This window comes from Rutidosis leptorrhynchoides, chromosome 10 (assembly GCF_046630445.1).
Source record: "Rutidosis leptorrhynchoides isolate AG116_Rl617_1_P2 chromosome 10, CSIRO_AGI_Rlap_v1, whole genome shotgun sequence".
In the NCBI taxonomy this organism is placed as follows: Eukaryota; Viridiplantae; Streptophyta; class Magnoliopsida; order Asterales; family Asteraceae; genus Rutidosis; species Rutidosis leptorrhynchoides.
The window spans coordinates 23,604,559-23,627,239 of record NC_092342.1 but is presented as its reverse complement, the minus strand read 5'-3'; the positions used below and the strand labels follow the sequence as shown (position 1 = coordinate 23,627,239).

The window sequence follows — 22,681 nt, the reverse complement described above, 5'->3', positions numbered from 1 at the left end:
TTGAAGTGCTAACATCTTTAAGATCTTTGTCTTCCGTAAAGACAACATCTCTGCTGATGACTACTTTGTGGGCAGTGGGGTCCCACAAGCGATACCCCTTAACTCCATCAGCATACCCCAAGAACAAACACTTTTTGGACTTCGGATCCAACTTTGTCGTTTCTTGAGAATTGTACATTGCGTACACAAGACTTCCAAATACATGAAGGTCAGAATAATTAACTGGTTTTCCAGTCCACATTTCTATCGGCGATTTCAACTCAATTGCAGTTGATGGTGACCGATTTATCACGTAACAGGCAGTACTTACTCCTTCTGCCCAGAATGATTTTCCCAAGCTTGCAGTTGCCAACATCGCCCTTGTTCTATCTAACAAGGTTCTGTTCATCCACTCTGCCACTCCGTTTTATTGAGGAGTGTATGCTGTTGTGAACTGCCTTTTGATACCTTATTGTTTGCAGAACTTATCAAATTCATCACCAGTGTATTCTCCTCCATTATCTGTCCTGAAACACTTGATCTTTTTACCAGATTCAAGTTCAACCCGCGCTTTGTAAACTTTGAAAACTTCAAACACATCTGCCTTCCTCTTGATTGGGTACACCCAACATCTCCTAGTGTAATCATCAATAAATGATACTACCTCCGTCCCATTACAAGTGTCCACTTACTTTTTGCACACAGTTTTAGGAAATCCCACTAACTCCATTCTCCACCAATCAGAAATCTTCTCTCTCCAGAATAACCTCTTCCCATTGGTTGAAATACCAAGTGGACACTTGTAATGGGACATCCCAAAATAGAAATGTGGACACTTATGGCGGGACGGAGGGAGTACAAAATACTTTGCTCCTCCTAGGGATTGAACTGGTGCTTGCCACACATCAGAGTGAACCAATTCCAGAACCAATTTACTTCTAGAATTTGATGTGTTAAACTTCAGGCGATGCTGCTTACTGATTACACAATGCTCACAGAAAGGTAGCGATACCTTTGTAAGACCACGAATAAGATTTCTTTCAACAAGAATCTTCATACCTTGCTCAGACATGTGTCCAAACTTTTGATGCCATGTCATAGCAAATTTATCACTTGAACTATTTGAAGCAACTGATGCTTCCGATTTCTGTACCGTCTCGCCTTTCAGAATGTATAAATTAGCACCCACCTTTTCTCCTTTAATAAGTACAACCGTGCCTTTCTTGATTATCATGATCTTCTCATGTATCACCATCTTACAACCAAGATCATCCAATTGTCCTAAAGACAATAAGTTCTTCTTCAAACCCTCCACGTGTCGCACACCTTGAATAGTACGAACTGTACCATCATGCATCTTCAAAACGATATCTCCAATTCCAATGATCTTTAGTTCATGATCATTGCAACTGTATACAGATCCTCCTGAGATACGTTCATATTGTTTGAACCATTCTCTTCTAGAGGTCATGTGAAAAGTAGCTCCCGAGTCAAATAACCAGACATCAACAAATGTATTTCTGCCTTCATTTGCTACTACTGCCTCACTAACCAAAGCAGTCCCATCATCTGAAGTGCTTGCAATGTTTCCTTGAGGATTTGAGTTATTTAAACTCCCACAATCCTTCTTCAGGTGACCTTTCTTGCCACAATTGTAGCATGTATAGGTCTTCTTCTTTTTAGACTTCAGTTTACCATGATTGTGACTCCCACTTGGGCCACGTTCCGTTGATCTCCCTCCTGACACCAATAAGGCCTCCACTTGTCGTGAACCGGCCTGTTTGTCCTCCTTGTTATTGCGGCGATTTTCTTCTTCTAGAATATCAGCCGCAACTTCATCATAGACTAGATACTCCGAGAGAACATTATTGGTTAAGTTAATAATGAGTTGATCATACGAATCAGGTAGACTCTGAAGTAAAAGTTCAGCACGTTCTTTTGGCTCTATATTGCAGCTTAATGAAGCGAGTTGAAAAAATAGAGTACTCAAAGAATTAATGTGCTCATTAACTGAAGTAGATTCATTCATGCGTAGCGCATAAAGTTTCCTCTTAAGGAATATCTTGTTGTGGAGTGATTTGGTCTCGTACAATTTTACGAGGTGATCCCAAATCTCTTTCGCCGTCTTCTTTTCTTCAATGCTAGACAAAACGCCATCTGCTAGTGCCAGATGAAGATTTGCGATATCCTGGCCGTCCATCTCTTCCCATTTTTCATCAGTGACTTCGGCAGAACGTCCACTGATGGCCGCCAAACACTTATTCTTTCTCAGGATAGCTTTCATCTTTAGTTTCCATAACGAGAAGTTACTCCCGTTGAACTTTTCAATTTCAAATTTCGTAGACATTGCTATAATCACAATCTTCTTTTCGACAATACTATTTTTCTGAGAAATAGTACCCGGGAAGTTTTATCGAGTGAAATTAATCTTACTTATTTTCTGATGTGGACGATCCACTCCCATGGCAACCACAGAGCATACGATAAGTAGATTAATACACACTAGATATTAGAACCTTAGCTCTGATACCACTTGTTGAGAAAAGTGACACCGAATTATAGCAAACCGGTAGTAATAATTGAAATAACGACAATAATAGGACACCGAGATTTAACGTGGAAAACCCCAATAGGGTAAAAACCACGGGCAAGGAAAGAAACGTTTCACTAATAAGAATAATAGAAATTACACTTCTCTCTAATTATAAGGATAAGTACTAATCTTTATATCTCTTGTAATTAGGAGACTAACACTCACAAACTCTCTATTAGACTTTTAGTATACAAGATACGCTCTTGAATTTTGGGATGCCTAAATGTGTCTGCATGATGATATATTTATAGTACTTGGAAATGGCCAAATTGTCAAACATGGTAGATGAAAGTTAGGCCATTTTACTAAGCCTTCAAATCAATGGTACTTGCACAATATACATGTGCTTATTGACTGACCATATCAACCATTCACCAACCATTCAATGTACAATTATTTCAACAATTTCTACTTTTGGTGGCAACCGATTCGAAATTGATCCATTAGCAGGTCTATCTAATGTCTCGGTGTCTTAATCCGGGCCTTCATATGTAAAATAAAGTACATCAATGACAATGACAAGTCTTTATTTTTCATTTTTTAAAAACAGCCGTTTGTGTGTATCGAGTATGTTAACTAAAAACTCAAAAGCGTAATCTCAATAGTTACTTAGAGCTCGTGTATGAAGAAACGAAGAAGCATACACTGAATAATGACTTGATTGTCGGTCTCTTTGGTTTGGTGCTTTTCTTTTTAACTTCAGCTGCAAAAAATATATACGTATATGTATATGTATCCAGATTATATTATAAAAACTTACAAGTAGGCAAAAAGAAGTACAGGCCAAAACAAGGCAAAAATTATGTAATTATGTAATCATATTCATACAATAAATATATCTTATAAAATTATTTCAAAATAAATAAGGAGTGTTCCTGACCCGTTTGTATCCATTTTGAGTTGTGCTTAAAGATTACTTGTTCCTAAGTCCTAACCCACCCATATTGCAACCTCTAGTTATTAAGGGAAAGAGACTGGAAAAAGATACCCATTCCGGGGACTTGATAATCATTTACAATCTCAAAGTTCTTGTATGTGTAGCCGACAAAGTTTGATGTCTTCTGAATAAAGCATCTGCAAATGATTTAAGCAGATAAATTTATTATTGTATTATTATTAAGAAATGTATGAGATTGTGAATGTTCATCATGAAATCGGGAGAGTATGTTTACCTTTCTCCATGATCCAGATCTTGTTGAACTGTTAATTTGGTGTTCAACCTGACACATGAACAATAAAACAAAGCGAATCTGATAAACTTCATGTATTTTAACTCGAACCTGTTTGCACTTGTTACCCAACTGACCCGACCCGACCCGACCCGCAGCCAAGATTTACGAATAAGGGAGGCAATTCACGAAAACTAAATACCAATATTAAAATTTCACATACACATCGTAACTATTTTAAATAAAAAAATCATATGAGTTATTATAACACTTCAAAAATAAGTTTTCATAACAAATTTTCAAGAAAATAGATTAACTCTTACGACTCCGATCTGTAATCCAATTCACTAACCTATCAGTAGTGATAATTTGTTTAAAGCATTTACATACTCGTATCAAAGTATAAAAAATATTATATATTATGCATATTTAAGGGAAGCTAGTATTCAGTTAACAATTAATTCACAATTTTTAATAGACTATATTTGGGTTATTTGAGGAGTTTAGAATGGTAAAGCATCCACATGCATCCCCTGTCTCCGCATCTGCCGACCCGGCCTACCTTAATGCCTCAAATATATATACCTCTTCAAACGTTTCAAATTTTTGAGTGTCTAACTCATCATTCACTTCAGGAATGAATGCAGCTTCCATATGATAAATTCTTTCCCAATCAATACCTCTAAACCAAGGATGAGCCTAGAATAACAATACATCAAAGTAAGTCACTTTATTAATAAAAACTGGTACTTGAACAATATATAAAGCTACAATAGTAAACACCACACAACACCTTTATTTCATCTGCGCCTTTCGAACCTAGCCTCTGGTTAACATCACACAAAAGTTTGCTAATTAGATCTTTGGCTTCTAATGATAGCCCTGCATTTTCAGGAAACTTCAAATGTGTTTCCCAGTTTACTATCTGCAAGTGTTACAACGTTAATCCCCACAATATGTATAGCAACATCATCAAAAGTCTAAATTAGAACTTGCGGGCATAGCCCAACGGTTCTCCCCATGTACTTTGTGCCATGGGATAGGGAGAGGTCATGAGTTCGATCCTTAGGGATGACATGATTTTCTTTAAATCAATTGAACACCAATAATGGTGGTATATATTGACCCTATAGGGAGGTTTTACCGGATTCGTTCACGGACTCCTACCCGGAACCACTGCCCGAATGGATGTGTTCCCGGGTACCGTCGATCGGATTCGGGTTTCCGCCCGAACGTGTGGGTTATGTGCAAATGATGAGGGTCGTTGAAAGAAATGATCTACTGATGCCAATAAAATCGCCATTAAAAAAAAGTCTAAATTAATTAATAATTATAAATGCTTTAAATGATACGTTACCTTCCTACACGTTGATATTGGATCATCAGAGTAGAAAGGCGGATACCCCACAAGCATTTTAAACATTGTAGCACCAAGAGACCACCTAACAAAATCACATAAAAAAGGTACATTGTGATATATGAAGGTTGGAAATCTCGGATTTCGGGGAGATCTCGTTTAGACATTTTTTGGGAGATCTCGGCATCTCGGAAAAATCTCGGGGAGATCTCGAGCGTTGACTTATGTTGACTTTTAGTTTTTATAATATAAATGTATATAAATAAATAAATATATGTATATTTATTTACATTTTTATGAGATTTTACAAGTAAATCGAAGAAATGTGCGAGAAAATCCGAAAAATACGAGATTTTATGACAAAATTCTAGAAATGAGCGAGAAAATTCGGAGAAATCGTGGCTTTGACCAAGTTTGACCCCGTTGACCGAGAAATCTCGGGAGATGGACATCTCGTCTCGGCGGCCTTCCAAAAACGAGATCTCGGGAAGAAATAAGGAGATTTACGACACTGGATATATGTATATGAAAAATGGTATCAGATACATACTGTACATTGTGTATGATAAATCCAAATTTAACGATGACTACATATGTTTTTAAGATTTATAGTTCTCTAGAGATAGACAACCACAAGTAACATTAAGTTAGAATTAGCTTTAAACAAAATTCAGGACCCATTTGAGTTTTGAACCAAGATTACTTACCAGTCACATTCTAACACGTATCCCTTATTCAGTAAAACCTCGAGAGCCGTAATATCAGGAGTTCCAACGACTTAATAAGCCTGTTTATTAATTTATTGAGTAAACAAATGTAAAAAAATATTGAATCGAATGTGAGACTTGTAGAAAACGAGTGTATAACAGACATCAATGTACTTACAAGTGTCCTCCTATTTTTCTGCCAATGCTGCAATTGTTCTTGTTGTGTACGTTTTGGCGCTGTAGAACGTTCACCGACTCTTGAACTTTCACCGCCATTGTCCCCAATTAAAATGTCAGTGTCTTCTGGTGTACTAATTTCTAAAGATTTACACAATCCAAAATCTGATAATTTCAAGTGACCAAATTTATCAAGTAGCAAACTATCTGGCTTTATGTCTCTGTTACAAAAATAAATATATAAAATTATATAACAATGCAGTTTGTAGGCTTAAAAACATCGAAGCTAGTTATAGGCATACCTATGTACATAAATATTGTTGGACAATTGTCCAAATTATGACAAACATTTAGTAGACAAATTCAAATTGTCTTTTGCATGGTGAAGACATCAAAATGAAATTGTCTTCTCCATGTGTGAAGTCATTGTAGAAAAGTTTAATTTGCCTTGCTCAAAAGTCAAGATACAATGTATACATGTAGTGTTTAGCAATAGTTTCCAAATTAGAGTTTGCAAGGCATACACGGCTCTCGATGTTTCAAGTCAAAGAAGACGGCATGTCATTAATGTTTTCACATGTATATGTGCATCTATAAATAGATGGACTTGGAAAGGATATAGGACATCCAAGAGTGGGATCAAGTGATCCAAGAGAGAGAGGATCAAGATATCACAAATGAGAGAAAAACATAGTTGATAGGGTTTATCAACGGAGTGTGTTTATTTGTGAGGGTATCACAAAGTAGATAAGGAGTTGATCGGTAATATCAACGAGAACCTTTCTTTGTGAGGTTGAGAGTTTTATTCTTGTAAGGAGTGTAAAAGAGTGTATGAGAAACTTAGATTTTATACTAAAATCTAAGGGACTTGGGTTTGAGTTTAACTCATAGTGTACTTTTTTCTTGTACCGGGTACTTTTATATTATAAGAATAAAGGAGACTCTTGGGGTGGATGTAGGCAGGGTTTTGCCGAACCACGTTAAATCGTCGTGTTATCAGTTACTTTATTTTGCTAATTATTGTTTCTCGCAAGTTTGTCTCAAACAATTATATCCTCGCTTCCGCTGGTGTGGGTGCGTTAGGCAAGTTGTCATAACAAGTGGTATCAGAGCGTATCCAGGTTTATCGGATATTTTTTGTTTGGAGATGGCGGAAAACGGCGGTATGCAATTTAAGGTGGAGCCATTTCAGATGGCGGATGATGATTGGAATATTATTAAACACATGAACGTGTTAAATGGTCCGGTGGATCAACTTGAAAAGTTGAGGTTTATATTGAGGAAGAAGATAAGACCCTTATTCTTCTTGCCTCTTTTCCCAGTTCGTATGATATTTTGGTCACTACTATTCTTTACGGAAAGACTACTGTAAAGATGGAGGATGTAGTACAGGTAATCTTATCATAAGATTAGAGACGAAGATTCAGTGACCATTTTGAGCATGGGTTCGCTATGGTTGGTCATGGAAGGGGAAGGTTTGCCGAGAAGAGATCTAGTGATAACAGTAGGTCTAGATCTGGAGACGGCGTGAAGGGTTTCCAGTGCTTCAAATGTCAAGAGTGGGGTCACTACAAGAAGGGTTGTTCACTCTGGAATAATGGTGAAGATAAATCTGGGGGTTCATTAGGTGTAATAACAGTTAATGAATCGGTTAATTTGGGAGATGTTCTCACAATCTCCAAAAGTTCTATTTCTGCTCAAGATGAAAGAATTTTAGATTCTGGTTGTACGATGCATGTGTGTTCCATGGAAGCTTATTTTGATAAGCTAATGTTAAAGAAAGCGGGGTGCTTACTTTAGGTGATGGTTCAACATGTGATGTTGAGTGTGTTGGCAAGATGAAAATAAAATTGTTTCACGGAGCTGCTTACACGCTTGGTGGTGTGGCGTACGCACCAAAGATGTGCAGGAATCTAATATCCTTAAGCCAGGTGGATTCTCAAGGATACGCCTATTCGGCCATAGGTGGAGTTATGAAAATCACACATGGCGTGAAGGTCCTGATGAAGGGAGAGAAGTATGAGGGTTTACATCGTCTGGTGGCGAGTACAAAATGTACTCGTGTCTCGAAGGTTTTGAAAGCGTGCACGCGGGAAACAGGTCGGGAACATGTTGGGACATGTTTGACCAAGGTAGACGATGGTGAGAAGGAAAATCCTACTGTGGTGGAAGAGGTGATTCGAGACTCCTCTTCGGTGTCAACTAGGTAAGTTGACAGGGTTAGCTGCATATGATTATTGGCCAGTTTATTTGAATCAGGTTCAGGACCGAGGTGATTTAAGGTGTATTATGCATTGATAACGGAGGCCAATGCTGAAAGTACTAGGGGTTAGTATTTTCAGTGACGAAGAAGACAAATGTTTGTCAAGGTGGAGATTGTTGGACAATTGTCCAAATTATGACAAACATTTAGTAGACAAATTCAAATGATCTTTTGCATGGTGAAGACATCAAAATGAAATTGTCTTCTCCATGTGTGAAGTCATTGTAGAAAAGTTTGATTTGCCTTGCTCAAAAGTCAAGATACAATGTATATATGTGGTGTTTAGCAATAGTTGCCAAATTAGAGTTTGCAAGGCATACACGGCTCTCGATGTTTCAAGTCAAAGAAGACGGCATGTCATTAATGTTTTCACATGTATATGTGCATCTATAAATAGATGGACTTGGAAAGGATATAGGACATCCAAGAGTGGGATCAAGTGATCCAAGAGAGAGAGGATCAAGATATCACAAATGAGAGAAAAACATAGTTGATAGGGTTTATCAACGGAGTGTGTTTATTTGTGAGGGTATCACAAAGTAGATAGGGAGTTGATCGGTAATATCAAATGGAACCTTTCTTTGTGAGGTTAGAGTTTTATTCTTGTAAGGAGTGTAAAAGAGTGTACGAGAAACTTAGATTTTATACTAAAATCTAATGGACTTGGGTTTGGGTTTAACTCATAGTGTACTTTTTTCTTGTAACGGGTACTTTTATATTATAAGAATAAAGGAGACTCTTGAGGTGGATGTAGGCAGGGTTTTGCCGAACCACGTTAAATCGTCGTGTTATCAGTTACTTTATTTTGCTAATTATTGTTTCTCGCAAGTTTGTCTCAAACAATTATATCCTCGCTTCCGCTGGTGTGGGTGCGTTAGACAAGTTGTCATAACAAATATGTTTGTGGATAGATTCAATAGCTAAAACTGTTTCAGCAACATAAAACCTGGCTTCATCTTCATTTAAAGTCTCTTTTCTTAAAAGCAGGGTCATCATGTCTCCGCCAGGTAAATATTCCATGACGAGATATAAAAATTCGGCATCTTGAAAAGAGCAATACAGTTTGATGATATACTTGATGTCCACCTCTGCAAGCAGATTCCTTTCAGCTTTCACACGTTCAACCTAAACACGATTTACAAAAACATAGTACCATCATAATGGCATAATGTAAGGCAGGCTAAACGAAATCAATCTGTAGCAGCTACATAATCACATACATGGCCTCTGCGAAGTATTTCAGATTTCTTAAGTATTTTCATGGCATATACACTGCCTGTCATCTTCTCCCTACATATTCTCACCTACACCACTTGATGATCATTAGTAAAACAATGAGCGTATAAAAGGAAAGAAATTATACGTTTTTTAGAATGACAAACACACACACACACACACATAAAACTGGGATGTTGTCTATGAAACCAAACTAAGTAGAAATATCAGTTGCTCTCAATGTTATTCAATGTTATCCCTGACCTCTGAAGTATCCACCCAGATCGCCTTTCGTTTAGTGCGGGGGCAACGGGGAGGGGGGTTTTACCGACCATGCCCTCGGATTGGTCCGGGTTTCCTCCAGGCAGTAGTTGGGGGCGGGTTATGCAACTGCGGTAGATGAACGCGTGGGTGGTTTAGCCTCTCTGTGGGATCCCAAACTGTTGTTCAAAAAATAAAAAAGTAGAAAATTCAGAACAACCATACCTCACCAATATCACCCATGCTTATTATGGTAAGTAACTCGAAATCATCAACTCCCATTTTGTGCCTTTGAAGCCGCATGTATTCAGTTTCCTTCTTTTCTAAAACTTTAGCAAATTGTTTTGATCTTCCTCTAAAACGTTATCATCACCCAATTTCTGCTGGAGTAATATTCGCCTATTCAAAAAAACCAAGTGTTACTAATTCTATTCTTATTATCCAAGGTAGGTAAAAATGCATAAGTTTATGCTAATTTCAATGATGAATACACTCTTAGCCACATAGATCCATAAACTGATAACCCATATGCAAAGACTGTATATATCTAGAAAACTATAATATAATTCTAGAAATACTACCTTTCTTTCCTCTCCTGCAAATTCTTCATTTGCTCTTTGTAATAATTCTCAATATACTTTTTAGTTACAGAAACTTTGAGTTTTGTTATATTTGATGCCTCTTCACCCGAAATCTGATCATCTTCACGGTCACCCATCGAATCCCTCTAACTATTATTTGAGCTTAATCTATCTCAGAGTCGAAATTTATGTAACCAACTCCTTGTTATATTCAATAAGAATGAATTATTATAAATGAATAATTGAAGTGATTAAAGGGGTAAAGTTCAACACATAGATTCTTTAGTTGACCGTCTAACACGATTTGGTAGTATAAATAAATGCAGTTTATCTTCTAGCCCAAAGATGATACCTTTGATCACCACTATTTACAAATCTTTGTCAAAAAGATAATATTAATTATGGATTAAAGATATGACTTTAAATTTGTATATTGATGTTGATTATAAGATGCTTTTATTATTGTTCTTTTTTTTTTTTTCTTCTTGAGAACGCCAATTAAGAATTGGAAGTGGAAAGAATCTGCACTTGACTTGAAAAAAAAAGAGATTAATAAACCATATTCAACTTGGTAGCTCTAACTACTATAGCTTATGCGTTAAACGCCCGATAATTATACCTGCAATATATCGAACCCATTTGTCTTTCAATCAAACAAAAGAATTAAACAATACTTATAACAAAAACGAAAATTCTTTAAGTTATATGTATAATTATATATTAATCAAATTTTGTACAAGATGATCATGTGGTTGTGAGGGAGACGATCTCATATTATGTGATCGTGTTTTTACACTAGTTACTTTTTACACTAGTTACTACAAAAACATTAATACTACACAATGAAAACTATTCTCTCATTTAAAAAACCTTAACAAAGACAACGCATAGAAAATCCATAATTATAGATATGATTATATGAATTTTATAAGTTAATGTACTTAACAGCCAACACTTGATGGATTAAAACATATGATTTGTATCTTTAACAAAATTCATGACATATTATGAATTCATGACCATGTACAATAATATATGGTAACCAGCTAATTGTTGTAAATTTAGTGTAATTTTGGGTTTTAATCTACACTTGTAAATGGGTTTGGAGGTACGGAGTGTACACCCATTAAGTGATAGATTACCCGAACCCAAAAGTGGTTTTCCATTATTTACTATCATGACTTGGTCTACCTGAAATTTGACTAAGTGTTTTCGGTACTAAGTTTTCTTAGTAAGCTGAAATTTGGCTAAGTGTTTTGTGCTGGTTGTTCTGCATTGCTGGTCCTTGTACTGGTTGTTCTGCATTGCTGGTCCTTGTGCTGGTTGTTCTGCATTGCTGGTCCCTGTGCTGGTTGTTCTGCGCAGCTGGTCCCTGTGCTGGTTGTTCTGCGCAGCTGGTCCCTGTGCTGGTTGTTCTGCGCAGCTGGTCTTGTTTGCTGGTTCCTCTGCGCTGCTGGTCCTGTATGCTGACTTTTGCGCTGCTGGTCCTGTATGCTGACTTTTGCGCTGCTGGTCCTGTTTGCTGATTTTTGCGCTGCTGGTCCTTTTGCAGTGCTGGTTCTTAAGAGACAGCAGTAAGAAAACACTTAACACAATTTTGAGTGATTACGGAAGAATTATTCTTGCACCCACTTTTGCTTTAGTGGTTGAAGGAATAATACTTGTTTATTATAAAGTGATCACTCATGCTTTGATAGTTGTAAAATATAATATTTGTTTATTGTAAAAGTAACAACTTTTACTTTAATGATGGAAGTGATAATATTTGTTTATAGAAATATTCTTCATGTAACCACTTTTGAATATTATAGAAGATACTTTTATTAATCAATCGGCCAATTGATTTTAATAAAAGACTCTTTCATGATTAAGGGTGTATATAAATATATTAACCAATATGCATGAGAAAAACACACAAGTTACGAACACCAAAATATTCTTCTGCAAAAGGAATTCTTGTTTCTGCCAAAACAAGAATTTAATCTCTGTCTTATCCCAAAGTGATATTCGTGTAACCCAGGCTATAAGGGTCGAATAATTACTTTCGGAAAGTGATACCACGATTCAGTGATTTATCCGGCTATCGATTATTTTACCCTACACGAAAGAATTAATAAAACCTCCAACAATCGAAAGTAATTAATCGTTATAATCGATGGCGGCTACGATGAAACACATGACGGCGAATTTCTCCAAACTTGATAAGTTTGAGGGAATTGATTTTAGGAGATGGCAAAAGAAGATGCACTTCTTTCTGAGCAGCATGAGTGTGGTGTACGTACTCAGCACACCAATTCCTGAAGATCATGGTGATGATGCCACTATTGAACAAATTCGGAAAAGGTGCAAGTGGGAGAACGATGACTACATCGCTAGAGGTTTAATCCTCAATGGTATGGCTGATTCCCTTTTTGATATTTACCTAAATGTTGAATCTTCTAAAGAACTATGGGACTGTTTAGAAACCAAGTATATGTCTGAGGATGCTTCTAGTAAAAAGTTCCTTGTGAGTAATTTTAATAATTACAAGATGGTCGATTCTAGACCGGTCTTGGAACAATACAATGAGCTCATTCGTATACTTGGTCAATTCACACAACATAAGATGAACATGGATGAGTCTATTCAAGTCTCAAGCATAATTGATAAACTACCTCCATCTTGGAAAGAATTTAAACATTCTTTGAAACATAAGAAGGAGGAGTTAACTCTTGTTGAGTTGGGTAGTCATCTGCGTATTGAGGAATCCCTCAGGTTGCAGGATAATGACAAGCCAAAGAGCAACGAAGTTGCTGGTACGTTTGTTGTCAATATGGTGGAACATAAAAAGTTCACTAGTAATAATGACAAAAAGGGCAAACGTAAACATCAAGGTTATAACAAGGCTAATCCGAACAAGAAGTCTAAATTGACTTGTTGGAAGTGTGGTAAAACTGGACACATGAAAAAGGATTGCAAGTTTATTTTTGGTAATAATAATGCCAAAGGATCTAGCACAAGCGGTTCGGAAAATGGTTTAAACAACCACAACTCGAAAGGTCAGAATATATTTAATAATTCAAATGAGAATTATTATGTTTCATATATATCTAAGGCTTATTTTGTGCAGGATGATGATGTCGCGTGGTGGGTTGACTCGGGAGCCACCACCCATGTATGCAAGGATAGATTTTGGTTCAAGACTTACGAGTCCGTGACTGATGGATCAATTCTTCATATGGAAAATGAGTCAACAGCCTCTGTTCATGGACGTGGAAGTGTGGATTTGTGTTTTAGTTCTGGAAAAATTATTTGTTTGTTTGATGTTTTGCATGTACCACAAATAAGAAAAAATTTGGTTTCCAGTAGTGTGTTAAATTGTTGTGGTTATAAACAAGTGATTGAATCTGATAAGTTTGTTTTGTCAAAACATGGTATGTTTGTTGGTTTTGGTTATTTATGCAATAGAATGTTTAGACTTAACATTAATCACTTGAATGTTAATTTTGCTTTTATATCTACTTCTAGCATAAAAGATTCTACACTTTGGCATGCTAGACTAGGACATATACACTTTAAAAGAATACAAGATATGTCTAAAGATGGATTAATACCGGTTTTTGACATGAACAATGAAAAGTGTAAAACGTGTATGTTAACAAAGATCACTAAGAAACCATTTCAAAATGTACATCGTGATACTGAAATTTTGGAATTAGTACATAGTGATTTATGTGATTTGCATGCTACTCCTACTTTAGGGAACAAGAAATATTTTGTGACTTTTATTGATGATGCTTCTAGATTTTGCTATGTTTATTTGTTACATACTAAGGATGAAGCATTAGATAAATTTAAAATATTTAAAACTGAAGTAGAATTACAACAAAAGGCTTTGATTAAAAGACTTAGAACAGATAGGGGAGGTGAATACATTGACCAATCGTATTTCAAATCCGTTGGTATTATCCATGAGACCACAGCTCCTTATACTCCACAACAAAATGGTATATCTGAAAGGAAGAATAGGGTCCTTAAGGAAATGGTTAATTCCATGTTATCCTATTCGGGTTTAAGTGAAGGATTTTGGGGGGAAGCTATGTTAACAGCTTGTTATTTGCTTAATAGAGTTCCTAACAAAAGAAACAAGATTACACCTTATGAACTTTGGAATAAAAGGAAACCTAACTTGAATTATCTTCGGGTATGGGGCTGTAGGGCGGTTGTAAGACTACCTGATCCCAAGAAGAAAAGTTTAGGTGAAAGAGGTATAGATTGCATATTTGTTGGATATGTTGAACATTCCAAGGCATATAGGTTCTATGTAATAGAGCCTAATGAGTTTGTCTCAATCAATTCTGTGATTGATTCAAGGGATGCAATCTTTGATGAAAATCGATTTTCATCTATACCTAGACCAAAGGATATGATTCCAAGTAACAATGAAATCAATAAGGATTGTAATGATGAAGTCTCTGAAAAGGCTGTTGATCAGTCACTTGAGCTTCGAAAAAGCAAAAGAAAAAGGAAACCTAAATCATTTGGACCAGATTTTCAACTATACTTAGTTGAAGGTTCTAGGGATGATGTTTCTACCCAATATTCGTATTGTTTCAATGTTGATGATGATCCTAAAACATATGATGAAGCAATGAGGTCTCAGGATGTTGCATTCTGGAAAGAGGCAATTAATGATGAGATAGATTCTATCATGGGCAATAACACTTGGGTGTTAGCTGATCTACCTCCTGGTTGCAAACCATTGGGTTGCAAATGGATTTTCAAAAAGAAGATGAAGGTGGATGGAACTATTGAAAAGTTCAAGGCAAGGTTAGTCATTCAAGGCTTTAGACAAAAGTCTGGCATTGACTATTTTGATACTTATGCTCCCGTGGCACGTATCACTACCATTAGACTGCTGATTGCTTTGGCTACGATTCACAATCTAGTTATTCACCAGATGGATGTGAAGACAGCATTCTTGAATGGTGAATTGGATGAGGAGGTTTATATGAACCAACCTCAGGGCTTTGTCATGCCAGGAAATGAAGGCAAGGTGTGCAAACTTGTGAAATCCTTATATGGTTTGAAACAAGCACCTAAGCAATGGCATCAAAAGTTTGATGAAGTAATTTTATCTAGTGGTTTTAAATTAAACCAAGCAGATAAATGTGTATATAGTAAATTTGATGATTCTGGTAAAGGAGTTATAATTTGTCTATATGTTGATGACATGTTAATCTTTGGGACTGACCAAAGTCAGGTTGATTTAACAAAAGAATTTTTGTCATCAAAATTCTCCATGAAAGATATGGGGGAGGCTGACGTTATCCTTGGCATTAGGATCAAACGTGAAAGCAAAGGAATTTCGATTTGTCAATCTCATTATATTGAGAAGGTGTTGAAAAAGTTCAATTGCTTTGAATGTAATCCTGTGAGTACCACTGTTGATCCAAGTGAGAAGCTTATGCCTAATCAAGGTGAAGCTGTATCACAACTTGAGTATTCTCAGGTGATTGGCTGTTTGATGTACGCCATGACTTGTACAAGGCCGGATATTGCTTTTGTTGTGGGAAAACTGAGTAGATATACTAGTAATCCTAGTACTCATCACTGGCAAGCAATTAGGCGGGTACTGAAGTACTTGAAGAAAACTATGGACTATAGTTTATCTTATAATGGGTTTCCTTCGGTAATAGAAGGATATTCTGATGCGAGTTGGATAACCAATATTGAAGATCATTCTTCAACGAGTGGTTGGGTGTTCTTGCTTGGGGGAGGTGCTATTTCATGGGCTTCTAAGAAGCAGACATGTATTACCAACTCAACGATGGAATCTGAGTTTGTTGCTTTAGCTGCTGCTGGTAAAGAAGGAGAATGGCTTAGAAACTTGATCCATGAGATACCATTATGGCCTAAACCTATAGCACCCATGTCTATCCATTGTGATAGTGCTGCGACATTGGCAAAGGCTTATAGCCAGATGTACAATGGAAAGTCTAGACACTTAGGTGTCAGACATAGCATGATTCGTGAACTCATCATGAATGGGGTGATTTCTATAGTGTTCGTGAGGTCACAACAGAATTTAGCTGATCACTTGACGAAGGGATTGGCAAGAGACTTGGTGAACAAGTCTGCTGTGGGGATGGGTTTAAAGTCCACATAAATTTCTAATTATAAGATACCCAATTCCCTTCTGATGAAAATTAGAAGTTGAATTCAATGTGGAAGGCTTATACTTAGAAATTTGGAGTACAAAATTTTGTATCATCCCTAGGTAAGGTATGTACTCGGACCTGTTGAAGGTGAGGATGAAGTTTAGCTTCTTAATGGTTTATTTGAAAAAGTGCAATAGCAGGTGCATGACTGAAATGAACTACCTATGTGAATGTGAAGTTTTGCCGCTTCCACAAAGCTTGGACTTTTGCTTTAGATACATTCATGAATGGATATGGACACATGGCTTGTAAAGTGTCAGGATAGCTTTAGAGTATTTGAAAACTTATGTGTATGTTATTTTCAGTTATTCAAATGGGTTGAAGGGTTCAATTCTTAGAACACCCCGATTCTCGAATATTTGGAATGTGTAATGTACTAAGGTGAAAATTCAATCTTCAAGATATTTTCATTTATGCATGAGTTTTGTTTTAATTTGTTTAATTCTCATGAAACGAATTGCACTAAATTGGGGAGGATTGTTGTAAATTTAGTGTAATTTTGGGTTTTAATCTACACTTGTAAATGGGTTTGGAGGTACGGAGTGTACACCCATTAAGTGATAGATTACCCGAACCCAAAAGTGGTTTTCCATTATTTACTATCATGACTTGGTCTACCTGAAATTTGACTAAGTGTTTTCAGTACTAAGTTTTCTTAGTAAGCTGAAATTTGGCTAAGTGTTTTGTGCTGGTTGTTCTGCATTGCTGGTCCTTGTACTGGTTGTTCTGCATTGCTGGTCCTTGTGCTGGTTGTTCTGCATTGCTGGTCCCTGTGCTGGTTGTTCTGCGCAGCTGGTCCCTGTGCTGGTTGTTCTGCGCAGCTGGTCCCTGTGCTGGTTGTTCTGCGCAGCTGGTCTTGTTTGCTGGTTCCTCTGCGCTGCTGGTCCTGTATGCTGACTTTTGCGCTGCTGGTCCTGTATGCTGACTTTTGCGCTGCTGGTCCTGTTTGCTGATTTTTGCGCTGCTGGTCCTTTTGCAGTGCTGGTTCTTAAGAGACAGCAGTAAGAAAACACTTAACACAATTTTGAGTGATTACGGAAGAATTATTCTTGCACCCACTTTTGCTTTAGTGGTTGAAGGAATAATACTTGTTTATTATAAAGTGATCACTCATGCTTTGATAGTTGTAAAATATAATATTTGTTTATTGTAAAAGTAACAACTTTTACTTTAATGATGGAAGTGATAATATTTGTTTATAGAAATATTCTTCATGTAACCACTTTTGAATATTATAGAAGATACTTTTATTAATCAATCGGTCAATTGATTTTAATAAAAGACTCTTTCATGATTAAGGGTGTATATAAATATATTAACCAATATGCATGAGAAAAACACACAAGTTACGAACACCAAAATATTCTTCTGCAAAAGGAATTCTTGTTTCTGCCAAAACAAGAATTTAATCTCTGTCTTATCCCAAAGTGATATTCGTGTAACCCAGGCTATAAGGGTCGAATAATTACTTTCGGAAAGTGATACCACGATTCAGTGATTTATCCGGCTATCGATTATTTTACCCTACACGAAAGAATTAATAAAACCTCCAACACTACTTGACCATCCTTAACAATATTCATGTCCATCTTACAAAGAAAATTAAGAAACATATGAAGTAAATATAGTAAAAACTAATAAATATAGTAAAAACTAAGTCAGCAACTTATATAGAGAAGAAAATAACCACAAATTTTGATGAGGGTTTGATCATATTACTATAAGTTGAAATTAGTGGACAATTTCTATTACTTTTCAGAATTTTCTACTTTTGGTGGCAACCGATTCGAAATTGATCCATTAGCAGGTGTTTCTGATGCCTCGGTGTCTGATTCCGGGCCTTCCTCTGTTAAATAAAGTACAACAATGAGAAGTTATTATTTTGAATTTTGAGAAAATCTGTTTGTGTGTATTAAGATAGCCTTTACTGGCTCGTGTATAAAGAAAGAAAGAAAGAATCGTACCGAATAATGACTTGATTGTTGGTCTCTTTGGTTTGGTGCTTTTCTTTTTAAGTTCAGCTGCAACAATATATATGAATCCAGATTTATTATAAAAAAATTACAAGTAGGCAAAAAGAAGTACAAGCCAAAAGAAGGCAAAAATTATGTAAATCATATTCACAATGGAAAAGGAGTGTTAATTCTTATAAAAACGTTTCAAAATGGATAAGGAGTGTTGTCCATTTTGAGTTGTACTTAAATATAACTCGTTCCCAACCCGCCCATATTGCAACCTCTAGTTATTAAAGGTAATGCATTCATGAGAGACTGAAAAAAGATACCCATTCCGGGGACTTGATAATCATTAACAATCTCAAAGTTCTTGTACGTGTAACCGACAAAGTTGATGTCTTTTGAAGAAAGCATCTGTAAGTGATTTAAGCAAATTAGCATAGTGATGAAGAAAACAAAAGATTGTGTTGTTAACAAGCAACATATGAGATTGTGACTGTTAATTATGAAATCAGGAGAGTAATTTTACCCTTCTCCATGGTCCGGATCTTGCCGAACTGTTATTTTGGTGTTCAGCCTAAAAAATGATGATAAAACAAAGCATATCAGATAATGCGTCAAATGGAACCTGTTTTGACCCGTTACTCGACCCGCCCGACATGCCCTTACAACCTCAAATACACATATACCTCTTCGAACTTTTCAAAATTTTGAGTATCCAACTCATCATTAACTTCAGGAATGAATGCAGCTTCCATTTGATAAATTCTTTCCCAATCAATACCTCTAAACCAAGGATGAGCCTAAAATAACACCACATCAAAGTGAGTCACTTTTTTAACAAAAATTTAGTATTTGAACAATTCGAAGAAGCTAGAATAGGACACACCATACAACACCTTTATTTCATATGCACCTTTCGAACCTAGCCTATGGTTGACATTACAAAGAAGTTTGCTAATTAGATCTTTTGCTTCTAATGATAACCTTGCTTCTTCTGGAAACTTCAAATGCATTTTCCAGTTTACTATCTGCCATTGTTACAATGTTAGCACTCATAGTATGTATTGCAATATCATCGATAACGATCAAATTCAGAGGTTGAATTTTAATACAATACCTTCCTACACGTTGACATTGGATCATCAGAGTAAAAAGGTGGATACCCCACAAGCATTTCAAACATGATAGCACCAAGAGACCACCTAACAAAATAACATAAAAGGCACATTATGATATATACGTTTATAAAGATCAGAATCAGGTTTCGTACGAGGCATAAAAGATAAGTGTTTCTTACCAATCACATTCCAGTGCGTATCCCTTCTTCAGTAAAACCTCGGGAGCAATATAATCAGGAGTTCCAACAGTTGAATAAGCCTGTTATTAATTAAGTAAATAAACGTAAAATAATGGTTCAATCCTATTAGTGAAACCTTATAAAACACGAGTGTATAACAGACAACATTGTACTTACAAGCGTCCTCCTATTTTTCTGCCAATGTTGCAATTGTTCTTGTTGTGTACGCCTTGGCGCTGTCGAACGTTCATCAACCGTTGAACTTCCGCTTGAATTATCTCCAGTCGAAAAATCCGTGTCTTCAAGTGTACTAATTTCTAAAGGTTTGCACAATCCAAAATCTGATAATCTCAAGTGACCAAATTTATCAAGTAGCAAATTATCTGGCTTAATGTCTCTGTTCCAAAAAAAAAAAAAAAAAAAAAAAAAAATTTATTTAACAATTTAAGTTTGTAGATTAAAAACATTGAAGCTAGTAATTGGCATACCTATGTACATAATTATGTTTGTGGATAGATTCGATAGCCAAAACTGTTTCAGCAACATAAAATCGAGCTTCATCTTCATTTAAAGTATCTTTTCTCATAAGCAGAGTCATCATGTCTCCACCGGGTAAATATTCCATAATCAGATATAAAAATTCGGCATCTTGAAATGAGCAATACAGTTTGACTATACAATTACTGTCCACCTCAGCAAGCAAATTCCTTTCGGCTCGCACATGTTCAACCTAAACAAAATTGATAAACTTAGTACCACCATGATTTATGGCACAAAACAAAACAAAATCATCATGTAGAAGCTATAAAAATTACATACTTGCCCTCTGCGAAGCATTTCTGATTTCTTAAGTTTTTTCATGGCGTATACACTACCTGTCGTCTTCTCCCGACATATTCTCACCTACAAAACATGATGATCTTTAGTATAATATTGAACATAAAAAAAAAATAAATAAATAAATAAAATACTAGACAGAGATTATTTAGTAGCACTTAGAAATTTCAAAAATACACTTAATGAGAGTGAATAAAAATCCTCCTGCGGAAATCAGTATTACATAGATGTTTTCATTTCATAATGTTCTGAAATATATTCTGTAACAAAACTTAACACAAAATACTAATTGTGATATATAAACTAAATAGAATATTCAAAGCAACCATACCTCACCAAAAGCGCCTTTGCCTATCATGGTAAGTAACTCAAAATCATCAACTCCCATTTTGTGCCTTTGAAGCCGCATATATTCAGTTTCTTTCTTTTCTAAAAACTTTAGCAAATTACTTTGATCTTCCTCTGAAACTTCAGCATCAGCCAATTTCTGTTCGAGTAATATTCGCCTATTCAGAAAAATCTCAAGTGTTAATCTACTTTCCTAACATTACAAGAAAAATGCTCATTTGTGACGATCTTTTAGTGACGACTCATTATTTGGTTATTAATAATGCTATTTAGTTACCATTAAAAAAGTTGTCACTAAATTTTGGTCACTATACGATATTAGTGACCAACTAAATGGTCACTATAGTGACCAGTTTTGGTATTTTGGTGTCTAAAAATATTTTGTGAAGGATCTATAGTGACGAAAAGTGACCAACCTATTTTGGTCACTAACTTGATTTAGTGATCAATTTAATGTTATTAGTGACCAATAGCATTCGTCACTAAAACTCATTTTTCTTGTCGTGTAGTAATCTTATTATGCAAAGGCCAAAAACTAAACATTAAAAAAAATTTGGATGAAAAAGTCATCACTACTTATATAACAATACTTTTCAAATGTTATGTACTTTTTGTTCTATAAATCTAATAAAAATTGTAGGTGAAGTAAAGATTAAAACATATGATAAAGGGAGTTTATAACACTATGCGAGTTAGGTGATAAATGCATAAGTTTCTGCTATCTTTAAATGATGAATACACTGTTACAAGGCATAGAGATCCAAAGACAAATAACTCATCTACAAAAACTCAAGTGCAAGAAAACATTTATGCGTAAACAACCTCAAACAAATTTTGTACGTATAAGCTAGTATGCAAATATATTAAAGTTATATAATTCCAGAAATACTACCTTTCTCTTCTCTCCTGCAAATTCTTCATTTGCTCTTTGTAATGATTCTCGATATACTTTTTAGCTGCAGCAACTTTCTGTTTTGTTATATTCGATGCTTCTTCGCCCGAAATCTGATCATCTTCACTGTCACCCATCGAATCCCTCCTTTTAGTATTCGACCTCAATCGATCTCTCGGTTGAAATTTATGTAACCAACTTCTTGCTGAATCCATTAATTCCTCATCACCACAAAATCAACATCTCTAAACATATACACATTTATTTCTGCATTCACATTTTATTCAAAATCAACCAAAACAATTATACACAACATAATGTATGTAGAAACATATTATTACAGATCACGAGTTTTTTTTTTTTTTGAGATCCAATAGCTTTATATAAACACACACAAACATATGTACATTTATATATGTGTAAATATATATATTAAGCTCAATGTCCAATACAGGCTCAGGAATCGACGTAATTTTTAAAAAAATGTGCATCAGATAAAAAAAAAAAAAAACTTACCTTAATGTATTAAAATTTGAATTTACGGATCAAATGTTGAAAAAAAAAAAAACGAATTGAATTGATGAAAACTGATAATATAAAGGATTTATTAGACATTATATGAATGTAAATGTAAAACAATAATAGATATAGACATAGATATATATATATATATATATATATATATTATATATATACATACAGATTCAGATAGAGATTGAGAATTCTTCCGTCATCATCGTGTTAGGTTTGTCTCTCTCTTTCTTGAAGCTCTTCGGTTCGCATCTTTCCTGTCGTGCACAGCGATACATATATTACACATTACACATATATAATATATAAAATATAT

At 35.5% G+C, this 22,681-nt stretch overlaps 1 protein-coding gene and 1 pseudogene across 3 annotated transcripts; both read right to left on the bottom strand.

Moving 5' to 3' along the window:
• Positions 1-3,177: 3,177 nt before the first annotated feature.
• Positions 3,178-10,439, bottom strand: LOC139870113 (uncharacterized; annotated as a pseudogene).
• A 7,723-nt stretch (positions 10,440-18,162) lies between these two features.
• Positions 18,163-22,049, bottom strand: LOC139872743 (uncharacterized). 3 transcript variants are annotated; one of them, XM_071860665.1, is made up of 13 exons: positions 21,835-22,049; positions 20,926-21,100; positions 20,577-20,660; positions 20,246-20,487; positions 19,935-20,154; positions 19,758-19,837; positions 19,578-19,662; positions 19,357-19,488; positions 19,147-19,260; positions 18,987-19,034; positions 18,787-18,871; positions 18,467-18,523; positions 18,163-18,348 (listed from the first exon to the last, which is right to left on the bottom strand). In XM_071860665.1, the coding sequence occupies exons 1-13, from the start codon at positions 22,047-22,049 to the stop codon at positions 18,251-18,253; spliced, it is 1,635 nt and encodes a 544-aa protein (XP_071716766.1). In that variant the 3' UTR covers positions 18,163-18,250. The 3 variants fall into 3 exon arrangements, with proteins under 3 accessions (XP_071716766.1, XP_071716767.1, XP_071716768.1); XM_071860666.1 differs by having other exon boundaries at positions 18,163-18,342; XM_071860667.1 differs by having other exon boundaries at positions 18,163-18,330.
• Between the last annotated feature and the right edge of the window lie 632 nt (positions 22,050-22,681).

Bases quoted from the DNA above. Each gene is read 5' to 3' on its own strand.
- LOC139872743 (XM_071860665.1), bottom strand. From the start codon at position 22,049: ATGGATTCAGCAAGAAGTTGGTTACATAAATTTCAACCGAGAGATCGA. The intron at 19,489-19,577 runs GTATTGTATTAA...TAACAATGGCAG, and splicing joins CAATGTCAACGTGTAGGAAG to ATAGTAAACTGGAAAATGCA. The intron at 18,872-18,986 runs GTAAAATTACTC...AATCACTTACAG, and splicing joins GATCCGGACCATGGAGAAGG to ATGCTTTCTTCAAAAGACAT.